The sequence below is a fragment of the Tupaia chinensis genome, unplaced genomic scaffold (genome assembly GCF_000334495.1).
Source record: "Tupaia chinensis unplaced genomic scaffold, TupChi_1.0 Scaffold143651_1, whole genome shotgun sequence".
Classification (NCBI taxonomy): Eukaryota; Metazoa; Chordata; class Mammalia; order Scandentia; family Tupaiidae; genus Tupaia; species Tupaia belangeri.
The window spans coordinates 3,259,858-3,281,491 of NW_006203500.1; the positions used below are offsets into that span (position 1 = coordinate 3,259,858).

The following is a 21,634-nucleotide window of genomic DNA, read 5'->3' on the forward strand; positions in this document are numbered from 1 at the left end:
CTTTTTGCCCCCGTGCCCAGCCGCTGTCCCTGCCCCGGGCGGGCTGTCTGCTGGGAGAGCGCCACCAGCCGCACAAAGCTGCCCTTCTCCCGCGTGCACGGCTTGGGGTCAGGCTGGTGGGAGGACTGGGGCGTTGGCACTGCCGGAATGTGCCGTGTCAGGAGAGCAATGTGGGTGGGCATCTTCCTCAGGTGCCAAAGCTCATGGCTGTTTCACTGGCTCACACACTGCCTCCTCCAGGAAGTCACCCAGACCCCCCGGGGGCTAACGCCCCAGGTCTGACAGGTCTCACGGCCTCGCTCATGCTCCCCCCAGCAAGCCCTGCCGGCCGCGCAGTGGAGGTGATGGAGGATGAAGGGCACACAGCTCTGAGCTTCCCAGGAGCACTGGCGGCCTCAGCACCTGCTCTGACGGGGCGCTGACACCATCTTCCCGGAGCCGCAGACTGAAGAGTCCAGGCCGAGAGCCGGGGCCTGCCTTGCGCCTCGTCCGCCACGCAGCAGCCTGTGGCCTGAGATGCTGCTCTTCTCATGCCTCGGTTCCCCCGTGTGCAGGGTGGTAACAACGGTGCCTCCTCCCCAGGGGTGCTGGAGCCTCACATGAGCGAGCAGATGGGGAACACCCGGACAGTCCGTCTGGCACACGGTGCACGCCAGTGCCTGGGACGCAGCAGGTGCTCAGCAAACGCTTACAGAGCTGCACTAGCACCAGGCCCAGCACACAGCACTCCCAGCAGAGGGACGTGGCTGAAGCCATGGTCCCCGCCCTGTTCCTTCCTCTATGGGGCCAGGGTGACCTCTGCCCTGAACCAGACCTCTGACCCTCAAAGTCCCCAGTGGAGTTCTCCTAGGCCACGGGGGTGGGACTCGCCAGGGCGCCAGGGGCCGAGAGGGGAAGCCAGTACCTCCTCCCAATGCCTTGTGACCAGAGTGTTTGGGGAAGGTCTCAGCCCTGCTGCCCCTTGGGCTGTTTCCAACCCTTCTAACCTTCTCCTGACCAGAGAGCACCCCTCCCACCCCTCCCACTTCGAGCCTGTGGTGGGGAGCCCGGGTGCTGCCATAACTCCCAGCATGCGCACCTGCTATGCTACCATCCCGAGGCACCAGCCATGCCACCTGGCAAGCTGAACTGCCTCACCCGAGCGCAGTGTGGCCCCATGGCCCTGGCACGGGGCCGCAGACTCACCCTCATAGAAGCGGATCTTGTCCCGGAGAATCACCATGCCTTTCGTCAGCAGCTGGTTCTGAAGGCAAACACAGGGGGAGTCACTGCCCGGCGGATGGCATAGGTGTCCTGCCAGTGGGGCCTCAAGGGCCCATCAACAAGCAGCCAGAGCCCAGAGGGGGCAGGGGTGCACCCTGAGGTCCCACAGCTGCTGCTGCAGAGCCTGACCTCGGCCGGCCCTGGGTGCAGCAACTGATCCAACCTGGGGCTGTCCCGAGAGAAGAGGTGCCATGGGACATCCTCAACAGACAAGCTGAGCCCAGAGCCTCCGGCACAGGCCGAGCTGGGCAGTAGGCTGCCCTCGTGTCCCATGGTAAGTAAAGGACCCCGCTCTGAAGCAAGTGGGGGCCCCACAGTGGGAGGCTCGGCCTTGGGTACCATCCTGGGGGCCTGCCTGCACAGGCCTGGGCCTCTCACTGAGAAGGGAACCACGTGGCCTCAGACTGTTCTCCATAGCCAAGAGGTGGCCCCACCCCAGGTGACCATGGCAACACGGACACCGCATTAGGTGTGCCCACACAGGGGGATGCTCCTGGGCCTATGAAGGGACAAAGTTCCGATCTACGCAATGGTGTGGATGAGCCTGGGAAACGGAACACTAAGTGAGAGAAGCTGGGCACAAAGGCCACGCACTGTCTGCGGCCACTGCCATGAATGTCCAGGACAGGCCAAACCAGAGATGGGGAGTGGATGGTGGTTGCCAAGGCTGGGGCAGCGGTGATGAGGAGCGGCTGCTAATGGCAGCGGTCTGTTTTTAAAATTTGACGAGAGAGACAGAGACAGAGACAGAGAGAGAAAGTGAGAAAGCAAGGCCCCAGTCAAGGATCTGAACCACAGTTGGCCATGTGGGAGTCCAGCGCCCCACCCTCCCTACTACCTGCTGGTCCCATCTGTCTCGTTTTGTAACTGTCAGAAGCAGCATGTGCTTGCAGAGAAAAACAGAGGGCAAGCGAGAAAGCAGTTCCCCAGTGGGGTGTGGTCACGCCATCATCCCTTTCCTGTCTCTCCATCCTGTTGGGGTTTGGGGCATGCATATGTGCCTGGCATGTTGTTCAAGCCACTGGGGCTGGGGTTCGAACTCTGGCTGGCCATGCGGGATCTGACTCCCTGACATAGCGTGGCGCTGGCCCAGGGTTCCCTCCGGGTGCGAGTCCTGGCAGCGCATGGGCTCATGGCCGTCCAGGGCTGGCGCACTGAGCTCCCCCGAGCTGGAGGCTCCAGGTGGGAGAATACTACAGCCCCAAGAAAACAGTTAAGTCGTCATTAAAACCCCGAAGCCATCCTCACCCCGTCCCCTGGAAGGGCCCCGGGCACCCACATCACCCGCAGTGCTGAAGGGGGCAGGGCCAGCGTGCGGCCCTGGCTGTGTGACCTCAGGCAGGTCACGTCACCTCTCTGGGCTGCAGGCTCCCTGTGTTCACCGACTGTGAGCGCCTGCTGGCCAGAAAGGCAAGTGCAGGGCCTGGGCACTGCTGGGTGCCACCGACGCCAGGTGGCCGGGCACTGGGGTTGTGAGGCACCCAAACACGACCGTGGAGTCCTACAGGTATTCCGGGTGGGGGGCTCTAACGACGAAACCTGGGGCCCCCACGTGCAGGCACCGAGCTGAGACCGCACTGTACCTTACCAACTACCATAACCTCCGCAGCAATCCACGCCGGCTACGCGTGGACACCATCACAGCCAGGTGCACCACACCCATGCGAACAGGTGAGCCCGTCCTTTCGAGCCAGACTGCAGGACAGCAGAGCCCACCCACCTGCAGGTACTCCGTGAAGAAGGACCCCAGCTCCGTCTTCAGCAGCTGCCTGGGGTGGGAGGGAAACGAGAGGGCATCAGACCAGGGGCATTGGTGAGGGACACGGCTCCTGGGCAGCAGAGACCTACGACGTGGGTGGGCCAGTCGGCCATGCTCTAGGCCTCCGTGGTCCGGAGCTGTGGCTCCTCAAGCAGCTCGCCCACTCACTCCCCAGAGAGTAAGCCAGGGCCCTAGGGGACGAATGAAGGCCACTGTGGACTCCTGGCAGGGCTGGGCCCCAACCTGGGCTGGATCCCTTCTCCCACCTGCCCGAGTCCCGGAGTGGCGTTACCCACAGCAGCTCGCTCTGTCCTCTCCGACCTAGCACCAGCGGCAGGCCTGGGTGGATTCTCTTTTTAAAAAGTTCTCGTTGAGCATGTGCCCTCACCCAAAAGAGAAGCAGAGACAGAGAGAAAGCGAGAAATCCCCCCACCCATGGCCATGCCACAATCCCTTCTGCTCTAGGGATCTGGGTACGCACACACGTAGGCCAATGTTTTTTCAAGTCACTGGGTCGGGTCTTGAACCATGCAGTTGGCCCTCTGGGATCCAGCTGCCTTAACCTCCACACCACCGGCCAGCCCTGTGCCAGAGTCTCCTGCAGGCTGCCGGTGCCATCGGGAAGTCACTGGGGCCAGCTGGAATCAGGCGGCTCTCACTGTGCGGTCTGGCGTACACGGATTGCCACCACCACGCTTTGGTTAAGTGACACTTTCGGTCCCCCGCCCCCAGCCCCACACGCTAATGGAGTAACAGCACGGGTGGCCCTGCGCTCTGCCCTGGCTCCCAGCCCCCAGTCACAGCGCAGGTAACAGGTGTGCACACAGCAGCACCCACGACCCAGCCTGTTGCTTCTTCCAAAGGCCACTGCTTCCACCAGCTCCCCGGGGGACCAGGACCTGGGAGCTACGTGCAGCCCAGAGGCCAGGGGTCTGAGCTGGGGTCCCCAGCACAGCTGCAGAGTTGTAGATGCTCTGCACCCCAACCCTTGGTCAGCACAGGGTGGGGGCCTCTGGTGCCATGTGGGGGTGCTCAGAGCATGGGATGGACAGCAGCGTTTGCCAAGTGGCTCCCAGGGCTCAACCACAGGCTGTGGCTCGTGACAGGGTCCCCATGTGAAGGGCGAGGAAGCTGGGTCCTGGTTAATGGGGCAGCTGCAGGTGCCAGCCCTGGGCCTGCTCTGAGGCCCAGGCTCCTCTCGGCACAGCTGTGAACCGGTGGGAGTGCAAGAGATGAGGCTGTGGGTCCCCGAGACCACTGTGCACACACACGCTGACCTGGGAACCTGACGGTGGCCCGAATGCCCCTGTGCATTAAGCCCTCCACCTCTCCTGCTAGCCCTAGGCACCAGCCATCTGGGCCGCCACAACTGAGCTGACATGGCTGTGCCCGTGACTTCCTGAGGTGACCCCCACACCCGGCAGAGTTCATGTCACACACACTATCTGAGGGGCCGCCCGGGGCAAGGCCAGAGGGCAGGGGCAGAGGGAGAGTGGAAGGGTCTTTGTGAGGGCTCCAGGCTGAGCCCAGGGAGCCCCCCCAGCTTGCTGGGGCTGAAGGGCATGCCCCCGCACTGGCATGCCTTCGGTGACAGGCCTGAAAGTAGAGCAGGAGGACCGCAGAGGCCAGCGGGGACCACGGCCGACCCTCAGTGCATGCAGCAGGCGCTCAGCAGTCTTCTTCACCCTCTGCTCTCCCATGATGGCGAAGTGGGTGCAAGTGCTGGTGTCGCGTGTCAGGGAACCACGGCCGGCCCCCAGGTATGGCCGGTTCTAAACACACATTCTGGGGCCGGCTGGTGGCCCAGGGTACAACGGGATGCTCCACAAGGCTGCCTCTCATGGAAGCTGCCCACTGGAGGCCGAGACCTGTGAGTGCACCGGGCCACACGCGTACCCATGATCTGGGCTGGTGGAGGGGGTCGCAGTGTCGGGACCTGGTCAGGGGCGCTGCTGTCGCTCTCGCTCTCTCGTGGAATAAATAAACTTAAAAAAAAAAGGCATCCTTCCTACAGGGTCTTAAGAGGCGGCCTGTCTGGCCTGCCGTGGGCAACTAGGTGCCGTGGGACACTTAGAACGGAGGGGGAGGAAAGCAAAGACCATCTCCTCCTCCAGTGGGTATGCTGTCCTGGCTGCCAGCCTGAGCTGACCCTGCAATTCCCTACACTGACAGGACCTGGCCAGCCCTGTGCATGCTGGGGACAGAGGGCCGTGCCTGCAGTGAGGAAGAGGGGTATGTGGGCTCGACTGCAGCAGGGAGTCCCAGGCTCAGGGTGGGGAGGGGGCAGGGGGACAGCTGGTGTGTCACTTGCGAGGTTGGCTGCACAGGGGGCTGGAGAAGGAGAGGGCAGAGGCCAGGGTGCCTGCCCAGAGGGTGTGCTGCATCCTGGGAGTGCAAGGCCAGCAGGACCTCGTGCTGAGGCTGGGTGGGGAGGGTGGGTCTGTGACTCAGTCAGGAAGCTGAGGGACAGGAGAGGCCTCGCAGTGAGCAGCCCGGGTGGCCCAGTGCCTGCCCGTGAGTTCCTTCACTGCCCTGGCACACGGCTACTCCCTTCTGAGTCCGAGCCAGAGCAGCAGTGGGCACACCGACACCAGGGCCGGGGCCCTGACAGAGGCCCTCGCAGCACCTACAGGGACAGCGCGGGGAGAACCTGCAGTGCGGAGCAGCCCCGGCCACGGGCACAGGGCACGGCCTCACGGCAGAGCACCCCCAGGCTCTGTCCAGGAAGGTGGGCCACGTGACGTGCCCTTCAGGGACAATGCCATGCAGGCTGGAGACTCAGCTTGGGACTCAGCAGGCAGCTCTCTGCGGCCCAGACGGGGAGACCCTCTAGGACTGTCCCCGTCTGCAGCCTCCACCAGGTGAGGGCGTCCTCCTCTGTGCTTCAGGGAACTTGGGACAGACGTCCCCTGGAAGGGAGGGCCGGTGCTCGAGTCAGCGCTGCAGAAGGGTCTGGCCCCGAGTGCCCGGAGAACTCAGTGCAGCAAACAGACAAAGCCCAGAAGTGGGTGAGATGAACAGGCATTTCTCCAAAGACGACCCAGGGAAATGCAAATCTAGCCACCAGGAGGCGCCACCTCACGCCCACAAGCCCTGCCAGAATCGAACTGAGAAGCCAGGCTGGCAGTGTGGAAAACTGAATCCCAACACACTCTCGCACACTGCCAGCCGGAGGGAGATGAGGCGCCACTGCGGAACAGCTCTGGCCAGGCCCTCAGAGAGCTGGGCCGGCAGGTGGTGTGGTGGTGTGGATGGCAGGATCCCACAAGGCCACCTGTGTGGTTCAAGTCCCAGACCCGGCAGCTCAAAAAACATACCAGGCACATACAGTTGCCCCAAATCCTAAAAGTAGGGAGAAATGGAGGGAGTGTGGCGTGACCACCCCCGGGGGTGCTCTCTCACTTTCTCCCACTCTCTGGCAAGCCATGTGCCCTCTAGCAAATTACCAAAATAAAAAACAAAGGTAAACACAGAGTTAGCAATGCACCCAGACCCACAGCTGGGGATGTACCTGAGGGAAACCATATGTCCCCACAGCCAGAAGGTGGACACCGCCCACACGCCCATCCACAGGGGAGGGAAGGCAAAATGCTGTGTCCTGCATACACAGAAAGAACGCGGCACTGACACGTGCCCCAGCACGGATGGACCTCGGACACTGGTCAGACGCGGAGCCCACCTACCGTGTCCGCAGGAAGCCAGTTACCCACAGAGATGGAGAGGGACTGGTATGCCGGGTGGCGGGGAGGGAACAGCCCGTGACAGCTCACAGGTCTGGAACTGAACGGAGCTGATGGCTGTGCAACCTTGCAGAAACGTGAAAGCCGCGAGCCACACACTGGTCTGTAACAGCCAGAGGGGACGCGTGCTCACCAAAGGCACAGGGGACCCCCAGCAGGTCCAGGCAGCAACTTTTCCCTCTATTTCTCCAGCTCATCAGAATTTTGGGCACGCACACGTGTGTAGGGCGTGTTTTTCAAGCCAGGGCCAGGATTCGAATTGTAGTCAGCCATGCAGGGTTTGGCTGCCCTAAGCACTAGGCCATGGATTAGCCCAAACTGCATACTTTAAAAAGGGTGCATTTTCTGATATGTGAAATATACCTGCATAAAAGCTACATTGAAAGCATTATAAAGGGGGACCAGCAGTTGGCATAATGGCTATGTCACTGGACTCCCATGGAGTCAACCACAGTTTGAGTCCTGGACCCGGTGGCTTAAAACTCACGCCAGGTGCGTGTGTGTGTGTGCCCAAGATCCCAAGAGGAGAATGGAGGAAAAGGGATTGCTGCATGGCCATCCTCCCCTGGGGAGTGATTTCTCGCTTTCTGTCTCTCTCTCTCTCTCGCTCTCTTTCTGGCGAGCACACATGCCCTATAGCAAAAACCTCCCCCCCCCAAAAGAAAAAATAAAGCGTTATAAAGGGGCCAGCAGGTGTAGTCATTAAGGCATTACAGCCCAAAGTGGTTTGAGTCCTGACCCAGCAGCTTGAGACTCATGCCAGCAGTGTGTACGTGCACGCCCGAAATCCCCAGAGGAGAATGGAGAAGAGATGGCGGCATGGCCATCCCCCCGGGGGTGATTTCCTGCTTTCTGTCTCTCTGAGGAGCACATGCACCCCATAGCAAAAGAAAAAAAAGAAAAAGAAAAAGAAAAAAAGTACACACAAAAAAACTCTCTTAAAAAAAGTATTATAGGGAACCAGCAGTTAGTGTAATGGCTGTGTCGCTGGACTCCCACGTAGTTGACTGCGGTTCGCGTCCCGGACACGGTGGCTTAAAACTCACGCCCGGTGCGTGTGGGTGTGTGCCCAAGATCCCAAGAGGAGAATGGAGGAGAAGGGATTGTGGTGTGATCATGCCCCCTGGGGAGTGATTTCTCGCTTTCTGTCTCTATGTCTCTCTCTGTCTGGCGAGCACACGCGCCCTATAGCGAAAACCTCTCCAAAATAAATAAATAAAAAAGTATTATATGTGTAAGATAGGGAAAAAAGAATGATAAGCAGCCTCAGACTCCTCCATTCCTATTCCCTGTCCCACCCTGCCCAGCTGCCTGTGCTTGGACACGGCTGAAGGACGGACAGCCTCGCCAAGTTCACCAAGCAGCCTGAAGAACCGGGAAGCTGTCTAGCTGTTGCTGTAGTCAACGGTCTAGCCACAACTCTCACTGGATCAGAGCTGGTGAACGACTAAGCTCAGCGCACAGTTAATGTCGCCAAGAGATGGGGGGAGCAGCAGGCACTTCTGGACGACCTCTAGGCCCTGGAGCTGGCGCCTGCATGCCAGCTGTGCTTGCTAGTCCCGTGCCCTTGAGCAGCACCTCTCTCTGTGCGTCAGTTTCCTGCAGAGTAAGGCACCCACTCCTCAGAGCTGTGGCGGAGGGTGGATGAGTTTAAGACATGGCCAGAGGCTGGCAGAGAGCAAGACTTCAATAAAAGAGCTTTATCATCATTACCTAGAGCCCGGCAGGTCATTATCAACTGTCTAGAAACAGGCTGTCCCAGTGACGCACCTGCCCGGGAGCGCCAAGTCTTGCACTGTCCCGGATTTCTATTCACTTGCTTGGCCAGTAGGGGAGCCCAGCCGGGGCCAGTCCCTGGGCCCCGAGGCCCGTGGAGAGCAGAGGCAGCCTGGGCCGGACCATGATCGTAGCTACCGACGCAGCCCGTGGGCTGTACCTGCGGCTTTGTGACTCTGCCAGCATCTCTCTCTTGCTGTGGAACACCCAGGGTGCTCTCCAGGCTCGGCAGACTCCCGTTTCCTTACACAGGCTCAGTTTGAAATGGGGCTCCTGGGGTCCTACCCTGGGCCAGCCAGAGAAAGGAGACCCTGCACAGCTGACAACTGTCGACGCTGGCCGGACACTGCCCTCCCTGGGCCTCAGTTTACCAGAAATGAGGGCTTTCTCAACTGTCATATGGGCTGGGGGCTGCCTATGTACGAGAGCTTGGCCTTCCCATTTCCTGAACGACAGAGTGCATATACACGGGACAGAGACAGCACACCCTCCACGGAGCCTCGCTCACCGCCGCCTCCTCCCCTGGCCCTGCCCTAGCCCCAGACCATGGGTGCCTTCTCGTGCACCCAGTATGTCTTCGGGACAACTGAGGATTGCACCTGTGGCTGGCCAGGTGGCTCCAGCCCTGCGGGACGCCTGCATCCCTGGCAGGCCACAGCAGCTAGGCCCGACATATAGGCTTCAGTCCCCACCCTGAATCACAGGAGGGAGGTTCACTGCCTGTGTCTCCAGACAGACTTTTTCTTTTATAATGATTTTATTTTTTATTTATTCATTCATTTGTTTTTTAATTTGACCAGAGAGAGACAGAGGGTACAGTGAGAGAGAGAGGAAGTGAGAAAGGAAGCCACCAGATTCAGGACTCGAACCCTGGTTAGCCATGTAGGAGTGTCCAGCGCCTTAACCACCACGCCACCTGCTGGTCCACCCCAGACAGACTTTTGATGCAGGGAGAGGGTACAGAGGGTCAGGCTGGAAGGAAGCAGCGGGGAATGCCTCCTTGCAGTAGCGGTGTAACCTGGGCAGGTCTCTTGACCCCGCTGAGCTCTGGCCTCCTCCGCCCCAAACTGCAACCACAGACTGCAGGCTCCCTGGAAGCCAGGGCCGCCTGTGCATGGCCCGTGGGTGGGCATCCGTCTGTTCCCGCGGGTTTCAACGATCCTCATTTCCCAGCTACTCACAGGAAATGAGGGGCGTCCCGCCTGGCCGTAATTGCTTTTCCAGGAATCTGCTCTGGTCATCAGGCAGGTGGGTCCTTCCTCTTTAATAGAATAAATATCCTTTGCGATGCTCAACATCAGCGGGAACGTGGGTGTTATCTCCAGCCAGTGTTCAAGTGCCACCCCGCTGCCCCTTGAAACCGTCCACAGGAGGGTGGGCAAGCCCGCCAGGCCTGACAGCCAGGCCCCCACAGCGGCTCAGGAAACCAAGCCCTGCAAACACAGACCTTGCTCCTCCACTGACCGATGGCCTCCATGGCTGGAACCTCATGCACAGCACACCAGCGGGGCCTCCCACCCTGGGCATGGCCCTCCCTGCCACCCACAGACCCAGGCCTGTGTGGGACGAGCAGCACTCACCGGACACCCTCATTGAGGCTGAAGAGCTCCTGGTCAGGCAACCCTTTGCGCTGGAAGACGGCGATCACCCCGTTGTGGATGCTGCAGGCGGAGGGAAGAAGACGCTGCTGCTCAGAGGCCCGACTGCCCCCTCACCCTCCCCTGCCCTCCAGGCCTCTCTCCTGCACACTCCAGTGGCCCCTCCAGCTTTGCCTGAAGACCAGGGCACCCGTGCTTCCCCACAGAAGGCAGGTCCCGGGGAGCAGAATGGGCTGTGCCTGCAGGACCCTGTCCACATCTATTTCGACCCCAAAATCCTGCACCCCAGTCCCAGCCTCCCCAAAGCCCAGGCCTGTGTCACGAGGTGTCTCTCGATCACCTCTTCAGGACATCCTATGCACCCTGTGCCCACACGCCCTCACTGTGGCTAAAGGTCTGTGAGCTCTGCTTCCCCCCTGCTCACCTCTCCTGCCCCATCTCCTCTGCCCTCCTCCACCCCACGGCCACTGCAGTGCTGGCCCACTGCGTCCCTGCCAGCAGCAGGGTCACCACCTGTGCGTTCACACTCAGGGCCAAGCAAGTGTGCAAAGCACAAGCCTCACTGTGTTTCTGCCCCGTTTGGTAAAACCCTCGAAAGCTGTAAAGCCCAGGGAGAAACCCCACCTTGGACGAGACTGAGTTCTGGCACCTGGTGGGAAGGTATCTGCAGACCAAACCAGAATGTGCACGCTGGCTTCTGATCAAACTTTGTAACAGGTGGTGGCTGGGCCTGTGGTTAAGGTGCTGACTGCTCAGTTCAAGTCCCAGACCTGGTGGCTCGAAAACTAAGCCAGGTCTGAGTGCGTGCACAAAATCCCAAGAGGATGGTGGAGGAGGAGGGATTGCGATGTGGCCATCTCCTCTTGGGAGCGATTTCTCACTTTCCCTCTCTCTGTCTCTCTCTCTCCAGTTAGCACATGTGCCTAAGGGAGCAGGATCCTACATGGCAGACCAGGGTTCAAATCCCAGCTTGAAATAAGCCAAGTGTGTGTGCACGCATGCCCAAAGTTCTAACAGGAGGAAGAGGTAGAGAAGGGATGGTGATGTGACCACGCCCCACTGCAGGTGCTTTCTCACTTGCCCTCTCTCTGGCAAGTACACGTGCTGTCTGGTTATAAAACCAACACAAGACCAACAGGGACACCAGATGGCGAGCCAAATTTGGCCCATAGGGCAGAACTTGCAACTCTTGCTCTAAAGGCTTCCTTGCCATGAGCTTCAATAAGCCTGGAGGCCAGCTCTGGCCCCACTGAGGACTGCACGCCTTGTGCAAGCTGCAGCCAGCCCCGGGACCTCCACACCGCCCTGTTCTCCTGGTTCTCTCCACATCTGTCCACTCAGTTACATGCTGTCATCCGCCTCTACAGCACCTGCCAGCGTCCAGCCACGTTTGGGTGAGGATCTGGTTAATGTGTTGTCACTGCACGTATGACCTGAGGACCCAAGGCCCTGTGTGTTCACAACTGAGCACCTGGTCTCTGGCTCAAGGAGAAGCTCGGGAAGTGCTCCCTGCAAGTCCTCCTCTCCCTTCCCTCAATGCCCAGATCCAGCAGACTTCCTATGTCCTGGCTGGCTCTGCTGCTTCCTGGCTCACCTGGACCTCCGACTACACTGGCCTGCCTCCCCCATGGTAGCTACCGTTGTTTCTGGGCCCCTGCCACAAGCCCAAGGCCCTGCACATGGCCTCTGGGGCTCCTCTGTCCACCCTTCTCCACACTCCGGCAGGATACACCCTAACCCTGCAGAGTACTGGGCCTGCCGGGGCCACACGTCGGGGGTTTAGGACCACTGCCCTCCTGCCTGGAAGGCCTTTCTCCTCTGTGGTCACTAGCCAAGTAGCTATCCAACTTGGAGCCTGGACTCCTCCGGGCTGCCTTCCTGAGCCCCTTTCCCAGTGTAGATTCACATGTGTGGGTTCACTTTCCTGTGAGTCCACACCACTGCCACGAGCTCCCTGGGTACGCACCAGGTTGGGTGGCAGCACCAGCTTTCACCAGGACCTGCTCTAAAGCTCCCAATCGCAGAGCAGCTGCCATGCCAGCTAACAGGACGGCAACCACCTGAGCGCCTATGCCCTCCTCTGCTTTCAGTAGCTTCACCCCTCCCTGAGACTGACTGTCTATTCTGTAGAAGAGGAAACCGAGGCCCAGAGAAGCTGAGTGCCCCCGAGGGGGCCACAGAGCCAGCAGTGAGGGAGCCCTGTGCTGGCCCACAGCTGCTCCCCCCACCAGGGTGAGTGCTCCACGGAGCCAGGTCTGGGCAGGGCTTCCCGTGTCTGCACCTGCACTGGGCCAGGCAGGGTCACCAGGGCCTTGCAGTGCGTGGCCGGGCCCCACAGCTGGCCTGGTCCAGCCTGGTCAGCAGTGGAGACACTGCTCTTCCAGGAGCGGTCGCTGTGCCATAGGCCAAGCCCACGGCAGCCGAACCCAGGACTAGGGCTGGGCATGCGGGGTGGGGGTGGGGGCGCGAGTCTCACGTCCGGGTCTGGGGATGCAGGCCACCCGACTCCTGTTTCTTCCAGCACAGGGATCGTGAGGCCTCCCCCCAGGTGACTGTGGGCCCGGCCAGATGCCGCTAGGCAAGGTGGTGCGCACCAGGAAGGCAGCTCCCCAGCTGGGGACGACAGAGGCAGGACCCTTGGAAGCCTAATGCTGACAGGAAGCCAGCTGTCCCAGAGCAGTGGCCACCTGGAGCGCTGGCCCGTCTGCAGAGGAGCCTGGGGCCTAGTTTGAGGGCCTCCTGGTTATGGGCCCTGGGTCCTGGTTGGAGGCTCAGAAAGGGGCCCAGGCCCAGTCCCCTGGGGTACCCAGGGCGGACAGTGGTCCCGAGCTGGAACCCAAAGCAGGCAGGAGTGGGGGGAGCTGGAAGCAGCAGTGGGGGCAGGGCAGGGGCCTTCCCTGTCCTGTTCTCAGGGACCTGCCTCAGGCCTCTGTCCTTTCGTCCCTTCCCTTAGCCTCTGGATGGACCTGGCCTCTCCGGCTCTGCCTGCCCAGATGTGCCCCGTGACACAGTGCCAGTCCCAAAGGGCTTGCAGAGGACTTGGTGCTGACCCCTGGGTGTAGGGGACCAAACCCCATCGCTGCCTGCCTGTGTTCCCTCTGCCTGGAGGCTCAGTCCTTCCCTCCGGGAAGCCCTCCCACGGCCCCTCCGCCCTCGCATGGGTGGGGCACAGCTTGTCTGGCCTTGGTCTTCCTCTGGGCGTGGCTATCTGGCTCACTGTGAACCCCCACTCCTAGTCCTGCCTTACATGGGGCAAGCGGTGCCAAGACCCTTGACGCCAAGCCCGCACCGTGGGTCTCAATGCGGTGACCTAAGCGGCTCCTGGGTGTCACCTGATGTTCTTCTAGCCATGTGCCCAGTCCCCACCTGCCTCCTACCCCCTGTGGACCCTGAACTTTCCCCAGCCTCTGGGCTGGCCCATGGGGCAGGCCTGGTAGGAATCTCAGATCTACACATCTTGGCTGTGTGCCTTCCAGAGTGACCTGACGACTCTGTCTCTGTCCCCCGTGCAATTACAGAGCCATGATGGGACTCCTGACTCCAGGGCCTACCTCTGGCTTCCACCCGCAGGCCTGGGGTTGGCCTGTTATCAGTTAGCAGTAACTAACCAGGGAGAGCTGCCCCACCTCACAGCCACACCTAGCCAGGCCCACCTACTCTGCTAGTTCTCAGTCCCGCCTTCTAACCACGGGCATGGGTGGGGACTGTTAGACCCCAGGCTGCAGAAGAAAACACTGAGACTCAGAGAAGCCAAGGGACTTTCCATAGTCACACAGCAGGGCCCGAATTAAGACCCTAGCCCATGGTCTCCCCCATCTCCCTGGAGGCTGCTCAGAAATGCTGTCCCACTATATTCTTGGGGGTGCACAGGCTAGACCCCACTCCTTCCCACATCTCTCCAGCTCTAAGAGGCTTGAAGCTCTTCCCAAAGTCCAAGTGGAATAGACAAAAAGCCTTGCTGTGCATTTTCAGGCAGAGAGGAAGGGTGGGGAGAGTGGGAGGCCCTCACGGGATGTCAACTCCCAGAACAGAAGTGAAACCCCAGCTGGCCCATCCCACAGCCTCCAGCCCGGAGCCCGCAGGCCAGCCAGGCATTGCAGACAGTCCTGTGGTGACCACAGACGTCTTTGGGGGCTCCCAGGGAGGCCCAAGAGGACGCTGCCCAGGACTGTCCTCCAGAGGCAGCTGCCCCTGCTCTCCTGGGCTCCGGTGCCAGGGCCAGCATCCCCTGACCACACTGGGTGGCTTTGGGGTGGGGAGAAGGCAGAATCCTTGGCAGGGCTCCAGGGCGCCCCAGGTGTGCTGAGACCACTGTCCCTAGGCTGGCTGGGAGAGTGCCAACTGAGAAGCCCTGGTCCAGGGCTCGGGCTGGAGGGGTTCCTAGGATCCCATGGCCCAGGTTGGACAGAGTGAGTGAGGAGGTCTACTCAAAGCCTGGCCTCCGGAGGGCCAAGCCTGTGCACACCAGGGACCCCTCGAGACGCTGAGGTCCCCAGAGGAAGGACCCCATCTCTCCCAGGTCCCTCCACTCTGGATATGGAGTCACGGGTGGCTTTCACTAGGGAGCCTCCTCACTCTCTAATGGCACCAGGAAGCCAACCCAGACCCTGTTGGGCTGGCATAGCCGCTGGCCTCTCCCAACAGCATCTAGGCCTTCCTTGACTCAAGGCTCCTGGAGGGGCAATGAGTGGGCAAGGATGGGCAGGGCCCCTGCAGGCTGCTCCTGTGGCCCTCTCGGGGAGTGGCTGCCAGTGCCACATCAGTCCTCCCAAACAAAGGTGACCAGAGCCTGTGTCCTCTCCTGTAGCTGGGATCACACCCACCCCAGGGAATGGAGTGGGGGCCCTCGGCTCTACAACCACCCCGGGGTGCACAGTGTCCACTGGCCCTGTCTACGGCAGGTAAACAGTGCAGGGAGGTGGGGGACCCTGACCTGACCCTGCCTCGATCTGAACCTCTTGCAGACGAGTGTGCAAACACCCACCAGGCCTGGGGGTGGCCTTGCCTGCTCCTCACACCCTAGTCCTGGCTCCTGGCTGGCAGGAGGCACACACACACCCTTCTCCTAGGAGCCGGCAAGGGCTTGAGCCTTCCTCCACGGGCGCATCTGCCTGGCAGGTGGGCCCCTTCCTCAGTGGCCATGGAGGGGACAGTGGCCTGTGTGCCCTCCCCTCTGCTCCCCGCCCACCCTCAGGACCCTCAGCCTCACACCTTGGCCCTCCCCTGCCCTGGCCTGAAGCTGTGGGTAGGGAGGGGCTGCAGGGGAGAGGTGAGGGAGCAGGAGGAGGGGGGACCCATGCACGGGTGACCTGTGGGTTGTGGAACACATGACATGAACTCGTGGCTCATAACACCACGTGCCCTTGTGGGCAGACAGAGGGCAGAATGTGGGCCACAGCTGCTCTTGGCTACAAGCACGTGCCATGGGGCTGGCTTCTTCTGGGGGGTCTGGGCAAATCCCTTTCTAGCTCCCAGAGGGCCCCATTTCTCAGCATGCTTCGTCCCTGGCTTAGGGCCAGCTCCCCAGCACCTCCATCACTGCTTCCGCCACCGCGCTGCCCCCTCTGATGCGACACTCCTGCCTCCCGCTCACGGAGACCCTCGTACGCTCCGGGGTGGTCTCCCCGCCTCTAGGTCTCTAGTCGCAGCACTGTCCTTCCACCACGCGGTGTCTCACGTGAACTCACGCGCTCTGGGAGCGAGGGTGGGGATGTCGCTGGGGGCTGTTATTCTGTGACCCCGACTGCTTTCCGATGTCAGGGGCTCAGGACCCAGTGCCCGGCCCAGAGCCAGCAGTGAAGGCGGCGGGAGCTAAACGCAGCCCCCTCCCCACCCCCACGCCCCCACCAGTTGGTCACTCAGCCTGGAGGCTTCAGCACTGGACAGGCTTCTGCAGGACCCACTGTATGGACCTGGATGGTGCCAGCACCTCTGTCCCAGCCTGCTCATGGCAACGTGAGGTGGGTGCTGTGAGTCTCAGAGGAGCTGACCTGTGCCTAGGGTCTGAATGGGGCCCAGTGCAGGTCAGTGCACGTGTGCGCCTGCACTGCTGGGGACACATGGGCGGAGTGCCGGATGCTGGGCCAATGGCTGGAGTGGCCGGGCCTCCGATGGCACCCATGTAGGACTAGAGGCATGCAGACAGATCCCTTAGGCCCTGCCCCTCATGCCTGCACCCTAGGGACAGCTCTGGTCACCTCACCCCGGATCCAATGGAATGTGAACCCACATACGCCCCTGGGTAGTGGGCTCACATCAGACCTGGGCTCAGGGTCCCAGTCATGACATAACAGGGGATCCTAACTGAGTCCCTTTCCTCCTCTGGCCTTGGTTTCCCGTATATAAGCTGAAGGCTGCCACCTGGCCTTGGCGAAGGATCCACAGGAGCAAACGCTCAGACCTGCACCTACAGTGGGTGGGCGCCCCCTCCCCACCCCCACGCCCCCACCAGTTGGTCACTCAGCCTGGAGGCTTCAGCACTGGACAGGCTTCTGCAGGACCCACTGTATGGACCTGGATGGTGCCAGCACCTCTGTCCCAGCCTGCTCATGGCAACGTGAGGTGGGTGCTGTGAGTCTCAGAGGAGCTGACCTGTGCCTAGGGTCTGAATGGGGCCCAGTGCAGGTCAGTGCACGTGTGCGCCTGCACTGCTGGGGACACATGGGCGGAGTGCCGGATGCTGGGCCAATGGCTGGAGTGGCCGGGCCTCCGATGGCACCCATGTAGGACTAGAGGCATGCAGACAGATCCCTTAGGCCCTGCCCCTCATGCCTGCACCCTAGGGACAGCTCTGGTCACCTCACCCCGGATCCAATGGAATGTGAACCCACATACGCCCCTGGGTAGTGGGCTCACATCAGACCTGGGCTCAGGGTCCCAGTCATGACATAACAGGGGATCCTAACTGAGTCCCTTTCCTCCTCTGGCCTTGGTTTCCCGTATATAAGCTGAAGGCTGCCACCTGGCCTTGGCGAAGGATCCACAGGAGCAAACGCTCAGACCTGCACCTACAGTGGGTGGGCGCCTGTTTCTGAAGCTCTAGGCAGTTGGCCAGAGAGGCCTTGCCACGAGCAGGTGTCTGTAATGGTTAGTTTCCTTTGGCCCAAATCCAGACAGAAGGGATGAATATTGGCAAAGGGCTACAGCAATGCCCTCCCCCACCCCAAGCTGTGGTCTCCCGCAATGGCTGACCCTGCTAGGGACCTCCTGGTAGACGTGGGGGCATTGACTGTATGCTGGCTCAGGGAGCTTACATACCTCCATGTGCCCTCTGGCACCTTGGTGCCCACTCTGGGTCCTGGGTACTTTCAGGAGCTTCTCTGGAGCCCCTGAGGATGGCTGGGTCCAGGCTTGGTGGGAGAGCCCACCTACGGTACACCCACAGGCTGGGGCCCACTCAGATCACCAGGCTGCCTTGCCTCAGCCCGTGTCCACCCAAATCTCGCCAACCTCCACTCCTGAGGCTGGCCCACACGCCCTCCCTGCTGGGCTGGCTCAGCTCCCCTGCAGGCCATGCCCCAGTGGCTCATTCTCATCCCATCTCTTCCTCCAGCCACAAAGGATCTGGAAGCACAGTCTGGCCTCTTGGCTCGAGAGCATAAGCTTCATGGGGCTTGAGGTCCCTCGTGGACATCAGGTCTGGACCTTACTGAGGCTGCCGGGGGAGAGGGGACGTGGGGATAGACGGGCATGGGCCCTTGGGAAGGAGGGAGAGCCCAAGGGCTTGGGATGGGAGCAGCAGGGAAGCCTTCTTCAGTCCATGCAGAGACTCGGGTCTTCACCTGTCACCCTGCCAGCCCAGGGGTGCCCTATGGTCTACAGGGTGGTGGCAAAACCTGCCCAATACATTGCAGCAGGCGTGCAGAAAACGACATCTGAGAGTTCTGGACTGTGGCCTACAAGAGGTCCAGCATGGCGGCCATGCCCAGCAGTGCTGCCCGACACCGACGGAGCCCCTGCCGGGGAGGAGGCCAGTTAGCAGAGGTGCCTGGCCTGAGCATGGCCACCTTGCCTCCCTCCCAGCACTGACCATGACCACTGGCCACCCTCTCGGTTCCCTGTCCCCTTGTGCATTTTCTGACTCCTTGCTCCACAGACTCTCAGCCCCAGGTGGCTGCTCGCTGCTGCGCCTGAGCCCTGAACCCAGCCAGTGCCCACACGAATAGAATGAAGGGCAAAGCTCACGACGGCGTGGAGTATGCGTTTCTGTGCACATCCAGATGAGGAATCAGGTGCAGGGAGGTTTCTGGGTCATTGTAATGGGCTGCATAGCAGCCCCCAAAATTCATGTCCACCTGGACCCTCAGAACGTACTTGGCAACAGAATCTTTGCAGATGTAATTATTTAAGGAACTAGAGATGAAATCATCGTGTGGGTCCAAAGTCCAGTAACTTGTGTCTTGACGAAAGAAAGCAGAGGGTGCTCTGGGCACACAGAGGGCCGTGTGGGGCAGAGGTGGGGATTCCTGTGCGTGCCCACGAGCCAAGAACACCTGAAGACCCTGGGGCTAGAAGCAGCAGGACTCGCCCTTAGAATGCCCTAGGGGCACGGCCTGTCCACACTTTGGCTTTGGACTCTGCTCTCCGGAAATGTGAGAGGATGACTTTCTGTTGTTTTCGGTCACTGGTGGTGGTCACCCACCAGAGCATCCCTAGGAAACTTGCACGGTCAGACAGAAGGTGAATTCCGGACTCACACTGAGGAGTCCTCAGCTCACAAGCTGGGCCTGTGGGCGGGCACGGCTGCGCAGACTCCACAGCAGCCTGCTGTCCTGGGGTCCCCAGCCCTGTCTCTCCTTGCTGAGGGACTTGGCTGGGAAGGCGCCTTGCTCTCCTCTCAGTGCCCACACCTGCCTGGGGAGGGCAGCAGGGCTCTGCCCCTCCTGTGTGTGCGATGGGTGAGGGGGCAGGCCCTGAGCCCTCCATGGGCCTCTGCTGGTCTACACGGGGTAGGAAAACACCCTTGCTGGGCTGTGAGGGTGACTAAATGAGTCCGCAGCCATGACGGGGCCAGCCTGAGGCCTGGCACGTAGTAGGTGTGCAGGATGGCAGTGCCCCTGCTCCCTGAGCGGGGGAGCTGACTGTGTCTTGCAGCTGGGAGGGAGCCTTGCAGGTGCTCTGGGGAGAGGCATTTCTTTTTTCTTTTTTTAAGAGAGAGATTTTTGCTATAGTGTACACGGACTCACCAGAGAGACAGAAAGCGAAAGATCACTGCCCCCCTGGGGGGATGGCCATGCCACTATCCCTTCTCCTCCATTCTCCTCTTGGGATCTTGGGCACACATGCATGCACATGTGCCTGACATCTTTTAAGCTGGAAGGTCCGGGACTCAAATCGCGGTCAACCAAGTAGGAGCCCAGCAACGTCACCATTATGTCATCTGCTGGTCCCAGGCCACTAGGTGGAGTCAGTGGAGGGACCCAGGGAGTGCTCCCTGCAAGGCCTATGTCCTGAGACTCGGGGCCCAACCTCACACAGCAGGCATGTAACCCAACCCTGAGGCAGCACCCAGTCAAGTGCCCTCACTCGGTCTGGGGACTCCTAGCAGGACACCCCAGCTGGGGGCGGGGTGGGAGGAAGCTTAAAATGTTGCTGTTGGTGAAAGCCCCAGAACCAGCTGACTCCCGAGGAGGTCCCCAGGCAGACCCCACACAAGCCCCTGCATGTGTGGCCTGAGTTACGGGCTAGGCAGCACCTGCCCTGCGCCAAGCCCTGTGCAGACTTTACATGCATTTCTGCACTTGATCGCTGTAACAGTCCTGGAAGGTGTACACCACTACGTGTCCATTCTATGGGTAACAAACTGAAGGCCAGAGAGGCTAAGTGATTTGTTCAAGGCCACCCAGCAGGGAAGTGGCAGAGTTGGGACTTGAACTACATTAGTTCGGCTCTGTCTACTAAACCGCAGCACAACAGAATGGAGACTGCCTCTGTCTCCCCAGTGCCGAGCAAGGAGAAATAGCCCTTAACAGGGTGCTCCTGGGTGAGCAAGGTTCCCCCAGGAGCCCTCCCTACAGTGTTCCCGCAATGACCCTGGAGGGAAACCGAGGCAAGCGTCCCAGCCCTCAAGCAGTATGGAGTGCTTAGAAGGGGACAGGAGGCGAACACATGAATGATGGTACACAGAGGAGGTCAGGCTGTCACCCGGGATGCTCAGGAAGCACTTGGTGAACAAAATGTGCGAGTCTGAGTGACCCGGGTTCCTGGGGGCCAAAATTACCACCAGTGGAGCATCTGGGCAGATGTCACTGCCCCCTGTGCGCGTGTATGCAAGCACGCATGTGTGCGTGTGTGTGTAGGGAGGCTGCGGCCACAGCCTCCAACGAAAAGCATGCCTCCTACCCCTTCCCCCCCTCATTTTCCTTTTAGTGCAAATATCTGTTAATATTTTCAAAAGAGGCTCCTGAGCTGAATCCCACTAAACCATCTCTTCAAACAAAGGTGGGGGCTTTCCGCCCGGGCCCCTGCTTGTCTGGGAATGGCCTGGGGGAGGGTCCTGGAAGGAATGCAGGGCAGCTGCCACACCCCTTGAGGACAGCTGCTAGGATGAGGAGGGGCGCTCCAGGGAAGCCACCCACCACGGTCCATCATCCCTCCACCCTCCGGCCTCCAGCGCAGACATGGGAGCGCAGCCTGATGGGGGGGGGACCAGAAAGCAAGAGCCCTCCCACCGGCCCGTGGGGGCCACTTGCACATCTTCAAAACGGGGAAAAGCACTTCCTGCTTGGTTTGGCTCCGAGGCGACCACGAGCCCCGGCTCCACACATGGGGAGACCCTGGGTGGAAGGCGGGCACGCGGGTTCCGGGCCCTCCTGCCGCCTGCCAGCTGGGCGCTAAAGGTCAGCTCCGGGTTCTCCGGGGCCTCGGTCTTGTCCCTCTGTTTAGAAACACGTTGCACTAAACTTCTCCCTGGCTGCGCAACTTCGGCGGAGCAAGTTCTCCACAAACTGCGATGCCGCGCTGCCCTGGCACCGTTCCTCACTCGCATTGGTCCCTAGCACCCAGAGAGGCTCGACGACCTCCTCGCCGTTTCTGGGGCCCCAGGGCCAGCGGGCGGGCCGGGAGGGCGCGGCCTTACCTGTTCCAGGTGGCGTTGGCGCAGGCCCGGCGCTGCTGCGTGCCTCGCTCGTCCGCGGCGGCGGCGGCCGGCTCTCTCTTGCCCAAGTCACTGAGGCTGGGCGAACTCATGAACTTCAACCTGCGGAGAGTCCTCATGGTGACCCGGGTCGCCCACTCCGCGCCCACGCGCGCCCGGCGCCGCGCCCTGCGCCACGCCGAGGGCCCCGGCCGGCGCTGCGCCCTCTACGAGGAAACTTGGGCGAGAGCAGGAAACCGTTCGGCCCTGAGGGGTCCCGCCCCGGCTCTGCACCTCCGCCCCGGGCCCCGCGCCGGCCGCCCCGCCGGGTTAATTATTGCTCGGAGCGGCTGAAGCGTGGAGCGCCAGGAGCGCGGCCAGCAGCACGGACTCCGCGCAGGCGGAGGACGTGGGCGGGGCCCCG

The 21,634-nt window shown here is 61.1% G+C and overlaps 1 protein-coding gene across 1 annotated transcript in view; it reads right to left on the minus strand.

The window, feature by feature from the left end:
* PRR5 (proline rich 5) overlaps positions 1–21,634 on the minus strand; it is a 44,749-nt gene that overhangs the window by 10,000 nt on the left and 13,115 nt on the right. The window contains exons 2-5 of the mRNA XM_027766752.1: positions 21,214–21,333; positions 10,119–10,199; positions 2,984–3,032; positions 1,186–1,243 (exon numbers count right to left, since the gene is read on the minus strand). Coding sequence (XP_027622553.1) covers positions 1,186–1,243; positions 2,984–3,032; positions 10,119–10,199; positions 21,214–21,333 — 308 coding nt within the window. The remainder of the gene's footprint in view (positions 1–1,185; positions 1,244–2,983; positions 3,033–10,118; positions 10,200–21,213; positions 21,334–21,634) is intronic.